This window comes from Haematobia irritans, chromosome 1 (assembly GCF_050003625.1).
Source record: "Haematobia irritans isolate KBUSLIRL chromosome 1, ASM5000362v1, whole genome shotgun sequence".
NCBI lineage: Eukaryota > Metazoa > Arthropoda > Insecta > Diptera > Muscidae > Haematobia > Haematobia irritans.
In genome coordinates, this window is record NC_134397.1 from 180785020 (window position 1) to 180792641 (window position 7622).

Consider the following 7622-nt stretch of genomic DNA (forward strand, 5'->3'; position numbering starts at 1 on the left):
TTTTAGACCAATTTATGATTGTGGCCAAAATCGAAAGTCCGATATTGGATCAAATGATGCAAACTTCAAATTTTGAAAAAGTCGACTCTTCCAAGTTTTGAAGAGTAAGATTATTGGGGAATAGAACACGACTACCCAATTTTGATCAGTATCCCCAAAAGTAACTTGCCATATAAAGAATTTATCAAAGGGGCCACAATTTTATACTCCCAATAAATTATTATGTATAATAAACTTCATCTTCTTTCATTTCCAGATTTATTTGAATTGCGACAAATTGATCCCTGGAACGCTCATATCTATGCCCGAAAGTCATTGCGTAATCGTTATGGCAATCACACGTTAACTATTACCACTCGTGATTTGGGTGCTCCACCAAATATTGTAACAAAACAATTGGACATCTGTATATCCGATTTCAACGATCATGCTCCAGTATTTGTACAACCCTTACATAACACAACGGTCCGAGTTCCAGAAAATGCAACAGTTGGTTCCTTAATACTACAAGTTATAGCGACCGATGAAGATATAGGCATGAATGCTTTGGTCCGTTATCGTTTGAAACCAGATCCTTTGGGAAGTTATCGTCTCTTTGATTTGGATGCGGATACAGGGCATTTATTTTTGAAGGAACCTTTAGATAGGGATAAGCAAAAAATTCATGAGGTAAGTTGAGGTTTGCTAGGGTGGGATGGAACAGGTCTGATCATACGATCAACTGATCATACATTTTTCGAATTACAGATAAGAATAGAAGCCTATGATCAAGGTTTACCCACATCACTGAGTGCAGATTTGGATTTGACAATTTACATACGTAATGTCAACGAATATGAACCTCAATTTATTGTTGATGAAATTGCTGTTAATTTTACAGGTGAGTAGTTCCAGAAAAACTCTTCCCTGAAGAAAGTTAGATTATGGGTAATGACACAGGAAATGAAATTTTGTCCATATTTCATTTCTGTAGGAAATTTTGTCTATATTTCATTTCTATAGGAAATTTTGTTAAAATTTCATTTCTATAGGAAATTTTGTCAAAATTTCATTTTTATAGGAAATGTTGTCAAAATTGTATTTCTATAAGAAATTTTGTCAAAATTTTATTTCTATAGGAAATTTTGTCAAAATTTCATTTCTAGAGGAAATTTTGTCAAAATTTCATTTCTAGAGAAATTTTTATCACATTCCATTTCCATAGGAAAATTTTCTCAAAACTTAATTTCTATAGGAAATTATCTCACAATTTTATTTCTATAGGAAATTTTGTCAAACTTTCAGTTATATAGGAAATTTTCATTCATTTCATTTCTATGGGAAATTTTGTCAAAATTTCATTTCTATAAGAAATTTTTTTCAAAATTTCATTTCTATAAGAAATTTTGTCAAAATTTCATTTCTTAAGAAACTTTGATCAACATTTCATTTCTATAGCAAATTTTATTAAAATTCTATTCCCATAAGAAATTTTCTCAAAATCTCATTTTTATAAAAAAATTTTCAAAATTTCATTTCTTAAAAAAAAATTTCTCAAAATTGTATTTATATAGGAAATTTTGTCAAAATTCCATTTCTCTAAGAAATTTTCTTAAAATTTCATTGTCATTGAGTTTTTGTTTTCATTTCATTTCTATAGGAAATTTTGTAAAAATTTCTTTTCTATAGGAAAATTTCTCAAAATTTTATTTCTATAGGAAATTTTGTCAAAATGTCATTTCTATAGGAAATTTTTGCAAAATTTCATTTCTATAAAAAATTTTCTCAAAATCTCATTTTATAAATTTTTTTTTCAAAATTTTATTTCTATAAAAAATTTCCCAAAATTTCATTTATATAGGAAATTTTGTCAGAATTCCATTTCTTTAAGAAATTTTCTAAAAATTTCATTGTTATCGAGTTTTCGTTTTCAAAATTTCATTTCTATAGGGAATTTTGTCAAAATTCCATTTCTATGGGAAATTTTGTCAAAATTCCATTTATATGGGAAATTTTGTCAAAATGTCATTTCTATAGGAAATTTTTGCAAAATTTCATTTCTATAAGAAATTTTCTCCGAATCTCATTTTTATAAATTTTTTTTCAAAATTTCATTTCTATAAAAAATTTCCCAAAATTTCATTTATATAGGAAATTTTGTCAGAATTCCATTTCTTTAAGAAATTTTCAAAAAATTTCATTGTTATCGAGTTTTTGTTTTCAAAATTTCATTTCTATAGGAAATTTTGTCAAAATTTCATTTCTATAGGAAATTTTGTCAAATTTTCATTTCTATACGATATTTTGTCAAAATTTCATTTCTATAGGAAATTTTGTCAAAATTTCATTTCTATAGGAAATTTTGTCAAAATTTCATTTCTATAGGAAATTTTGTCAAAATTTCATTTCTAAAGGAAATTTTGTCAAATTTCATTTCTATAGGAAATTTTGTCAAAATTTTATTTCTATGGGAAATTTTGTCAAAATTTCATTTCTTAAGAAAATTTGATTAAAATGCCATTTCTATAGGAAATTATTGCAAAATTTCATTTCTATAAGAAATTTCTCCAGATCTCATTTTTATAATTTTTTTTTTTTTTCAAAATTTCATTTCTATAAAGAATTTTCTCAAAATTTTATTTCTATAAGAAATTTTGTCAAAATTTCATTTCTATAAGAAATTTTGGTCAAAATGCTATTTCTATGAGAAATTTTTGCAAAATGTCATTTCTATAAGAAATTTTCTTAAAATTTCATTTTTATAAAGTTTTTTTCAAAATTTCATTTCTATAAAAAAATGTTCTCAAATTTGTCAAAATTTCATTTCTATAGAAAATTTTGTCAAAATTTCATTTCTATAGGCATATTTGTCAAATTTCATTTATATAGGAAATTTTGTCAAATTTCATTTATATAGGAAATTTTGTCAAAATTTCATTTCTATAGGAAATTTTGTCAAAATTTCATTTCTATAGGAAATTTTGTCAAATTTCATTTCTATAGGCAATTTTGTCAAATTTCATTTATATAGGAAATTTTGTCAAAATTTTATTTCTATGGGAAATTTTGTCAAAATTTCATTTCTTAAGGAAATTTGATCAAAATGTCATTTCTATAGGAAATTTTGTCAAAATTCCATTTCTCTAAGAAACTTTCTCAAAATTTCATTGTCATCGAGTTTTCGTTTTCAAAATTTCATTTCTATAGGAAATTTTGTCAAAATTTCATTTCTATAGGAAAATTTCTCAAAATTTTATTTCTATAGGAAATTTTGTCAAAATGTCATTTCTATAGGAAATTTTTGCAAAATTTCATTTCTATAAAAAATTTTCTCAAAATCTCATTTTTATAAATTTTTTTTTTCAAAATTTCATTTCTATAAAAAAATTTCTCAAAATTTCATTCATATAGGAAATTTTGTTAAAATTCCATTTCTCTAAGAAATTTTCTTAAAATTTCATTGTCATCGAGTTTTTATTTTCAAAATTTCATTTCTATAGGAAATTTTGTCAAAATTTCTTTTCTATAGGAAAATTTGTCAAAATTCCATTTCTCTAAGAAATTTTCCCAAAATTTCATTGTCATCGAGTTTTCATTTCCAAAATTTCATTTCTATAGGAAATGTTGTCAAAATTTCATTTTTATGGGACATTTTTTCAAAATTTAATTTCTATAGGAAATTTTCTTAAAATTTCGTTGTCATCGAGTTTTTGTTTTCAAAATTTTATTTCTATAGATGTTGTCAAAATTTCATTTCTTAAGAAAATTTGATCAAAATGCCATTGCTATAGGAAATTTTTGCAAAATTTCATTTCTATAAGAAATTTTCTCAAAATCTCATTTTTATATTTTTTTTCAAAATTTCATTTCTATAAAAAATTTTCTCAAAATTTCATTAATGTAGGAAATTTTGTCAAAATTCCATTTCTCTAAGAAATTTTGTCGAAATTTCATTTCTGTAGGAAATTTTGTCAAAATTTCATTTCTATAGGAAATTTTGTCAAAATTTCATTTCTATAGTAAATTTTGTCAAAATTTCATTTCTATAAGAAATTTTGTCAAATTTCATTTCTATAGGAAATTTTGTCAAAATTTCATTTCTATAGGAAATTTTGTCAAAATTTCACCTCTATAGTAAATTTTGTCAAATTTTATTTCTATAGGAAATTTTGTTAAATTTCTTTAGGAAATTTTGTCAAAATTTCATTTCTATAGGAAATTTCCTCAAAATTTCATTTCTATAAGAAATTTTCTAAAAATTCCATTCCTATAGGAAGTTTTCTCAAAATTTGATTCCTATAGGAAATTTTGTTAAAATTTCATTTCCATAGGAAATTTTGTCAAAATTTCATTTATATCGGAAATTTTGTCACAATTTCATTTTTATAAGAAATTTTCTCAAACTTTCATTTCTATAGGAAATTTTGTCAAAATTTAATTTCTATAGGGAATTTACAAATGTCATTTCTATAGGAAATTTGGTCAAAATATGATTTCTTTAGGAAATTTTGTCAAAATTTCATTTCTTTAGAAATTTTGTCAAAATTTCATTTCTATAGGAAATTTTCTAAAAATTTCATTGCTATAGGAAATTTTGTCAATATTTCATTTCTTAAGAAAATTTGATCAAAATATCATTTCAATAGGAAATTTTTGAAAAAATTTAACTTCTATAAGAAATTTTGTCAAAATCTGATTTTTATAAAAAAATTTTCAAAATTTCATTTCTATACAAATTTTTTTCAAAATTTCATTTCCATAAAAAAATTTTCTCAAAATTTCATTTATGTAGGAAATTTTCTCAAAATTTCATTGTTATTGAGTTTTTGTTTTCAAAAATTTATTTCCATAGGAAATTTTGTCAAAATTTCATTTCTATAGGAAATTTTGTCAAAATTTCATTTCTATAGGAAATTTCCTCAAAATTTCATTTCTATAGGAAATTTTGTCAAAATTTCAATTTTAAAGAAGATTTTGTTAAAATTCCATTTCTCTAAGTAATTTTCTTAAAATTTCATTGTCGTCGAGTTTTTGTTTTCAAAATTTCATTTATATAGGAAATTTTGTCAAAATTCCATTTCTCTAAGAAACTTTCTCAAAATTTCAAATTTTTTTAAAATTTCATTTCTATAAAAAAATGTTCTCGAAATTTCAATTATTTATTAGATTTTGTTAAAATTCCACTTCTCTAAGAAATTTACTTAAAATTTCATTTTCTTAAAATTTCATTTCTATAGGAAATTTTGTCAAAATTTCATTGTTATCGTTTTTTTTTTTTGTCTTCAAAATTTCATTTTTATCGAAAATTTTGTCAAAATTTCATTTCTATAATTTTCTCAAAATTTCATTTCTATAAGAAATTCTCTTTAACAATTTATTTTAATTTTATTAAATTAGTTACTAAATAATTAAGTGAAAAATAATAAAAAAAATTCTTTCCTTTTCAGAACATTCTGATCCTGGATCGGAACGTGTAAAACTGCCCGATACCATAGACAAGGACGAAGTCGATGATTTAGATGATCCACCAAGTCAAGTTTGTTATTTCATAGTGAAAGGAAATGAAGAGGATAATTTTCATCTGGACCCTGAAACTCATGTTCTGACAACACAAAAACAATTAGACCGTGAAGTTAAAGCCTTCTATCATCTGTATGTAAGGGCTACCGAAAATTGTAATACAGCCGGGAATGATTATCACCAAATGGCGAGTAGTAAACAATTGGAAATAGAAATAGATCAAGAACCTGTGAAGCCACACAATCGTCGACAAGGTGGATTTTTGCGTAACACCAAAATTTTCGATCGTTTCAAGCACTCAAGGAACTTACGCTCAATCGCTGCCAATGATTACACCAACGTGTCTGCAAGTAGTGAAGAACTTCTCATGACGGACAGCACTATTGTGAGAGTTATGGTCCATGTTCTGGATATCAATGATAATCCACCAAGATTTCGTTCGAAAGTTTTTACCGGTGGCATAACAACCAATGCTGATTTTGGTACTAAATTTATGCGGGTCGAAGCTGAAGACCTGGACGAAGGACCTAATGCTAGAATTTTTTATTATCAAGTTGGTGATATCCGTCAAACACTATCGGAAGGTTTGGAAAATGTTCAAACAGCACCGTTCTTGGTAGACCAAGAGACCGGTGATATACAATTGAATTTTGATCCTCAGAAGGGAATGAAAGGCTATTTTGATTTTATGGTCTTGGCCAATGACACATTGGGCATGAAGGATGTGGCCCATGTCTTTATATATCTGCTGAGAGAGGATCAAAAAGTACGATTTGTATTTCGTTTGCAACCCAATCAGTTGAGGGATAAAATACAAATGTTTAGAGAGTAAGTAGATGCAGAAAAATTACATAAATTTCAGTTGCTCTAATCTCTGAATTCTCTTATTCTTTTTCGTTGCAGGAACCTAAGCAATATTACAGATACCATAGTCAATATCGATGAAATTAAGGTTCACGAAAACAAGGACGGTTCAGTGGATAAAACCAAAACAGATCTTTATATGCATCTTGTGGGCAAGGAGGATAATTCCATCTATGAAGTAGCCGATGTATTAAATTTGATAGATACCCACATAGAACATTTGGATGATCTCTTTAAGGAACTTAACGTCTTGGATACACAACCCGCCGAGGCTCAATTGTTGCAGGCAGGGCAACAGGCCAATGCCATGTATATTTGGCTAATATTTACAAATCTGTTTTTGGCCACATTACTAGTAGTAACATTGGCCCTATGTGCATCTCAGCGTAATGGTTATAAGAGACAGTTAAGGGCAGCCAAAGTGAATATATTTCGTAAGGATTAATCATTAACTTTATTTTTTTGATTAAGAAAAAATATTTTTCTAAATTTATTTTTCTTCATCATTAGGCAACTCTTCGCTATCCTTACAAAATCCCCATGAACCCACCACACGAGTTCCCAATACAAATAAACATAGTGTTCAAGGTTCAAATCCTATTTGGTTGAAGGGTTACGAAAATGAATGGTTCAAAACTGAAGAAAATTTAAGGTAGTATCCCATGTAGCGATACCTATAATTCCAATTAATCCATAATTCTCTTCCCTCTTTTAGTCAAAGTGGCCACGATTCATTGGATGATAATTTCCTTGCCATTGGTACACCAAATATCCAAGAAACTTTAAAGGGTACAGCAAAGCTTTTTAATCATACCAATGATTTAAATCGTCATTTTAATGTGTATAATCAAATTGATAAATTAACAAATAATGCTCAATTATTAGCAAGGAAACTAGAAACAACAGAACTATAACGAGTCCTTTGAAATATTTGTATTTTTGCAAAATAAATTAAGTAATTTATTTTAAGTTAAGCTATAACTTTTTTTGTAAATAAAACCCGAACATTTTTTTCAAGTCGTTTATTATTTATTTTTAATTAATATGAGGGAATAGAATATTTTGGTAGTTTATTCCGAGTTTTATAGAAAAATTTAATATATTTGAATTTTCATAAAATATTTTGGAGTTTGTTTGGACTTTCATAAAAAAAAAAAATATTTTTTTTTTTTTGATTTTTTATAGAATATTTTGTAATTTATTATTTATTTCTATGAAAATTTGAATTGATTTCAATTTTTATGAAAAAATATAATTTT

At 25.8% G+C, this 7622-nt stretch overlaps 1 protein-coding gene across 1 annotated transcript in view; it reads left to right on the forward strand.

Annotated features, from left to right (window-relative positions):
* The window catches only part of Cad88C (cadherin 88C), a 68408-nt gene extending 61031 nt beyond the window's left edge, over positions 1 to 7377 (forward strand). Inside the window, exons 8-13 of the mRNA XM_075292228.1 lie at positions 257 to 669; positions 748 to 880; positions 5427 to 6327; positions 6403 to 6797; positions 6874 to 7015; positions 7079 to 7377. Coding sequence (XP_075148343.1) covers positions 257 to 669; positions 748 to 880; positions 5427 to 6327; positions 6403 to 6797; positions 6874 to 7015; positions 7079 to 7277 — 2183 coding nt within the window. The 3' untranslated portion in view covers positions 7278 to 7377. The remainder of the gene's footprint in view (positions 1 to 256; positions 670 to 747; positions 881 to 5426; positions 6328 to 6402; positions 6798 to 6873; positions 7016 to 7078) is intronic.
* The last annotated feature ends 245 nt before the right edge of the window (positions 7378 to 7622 follow it).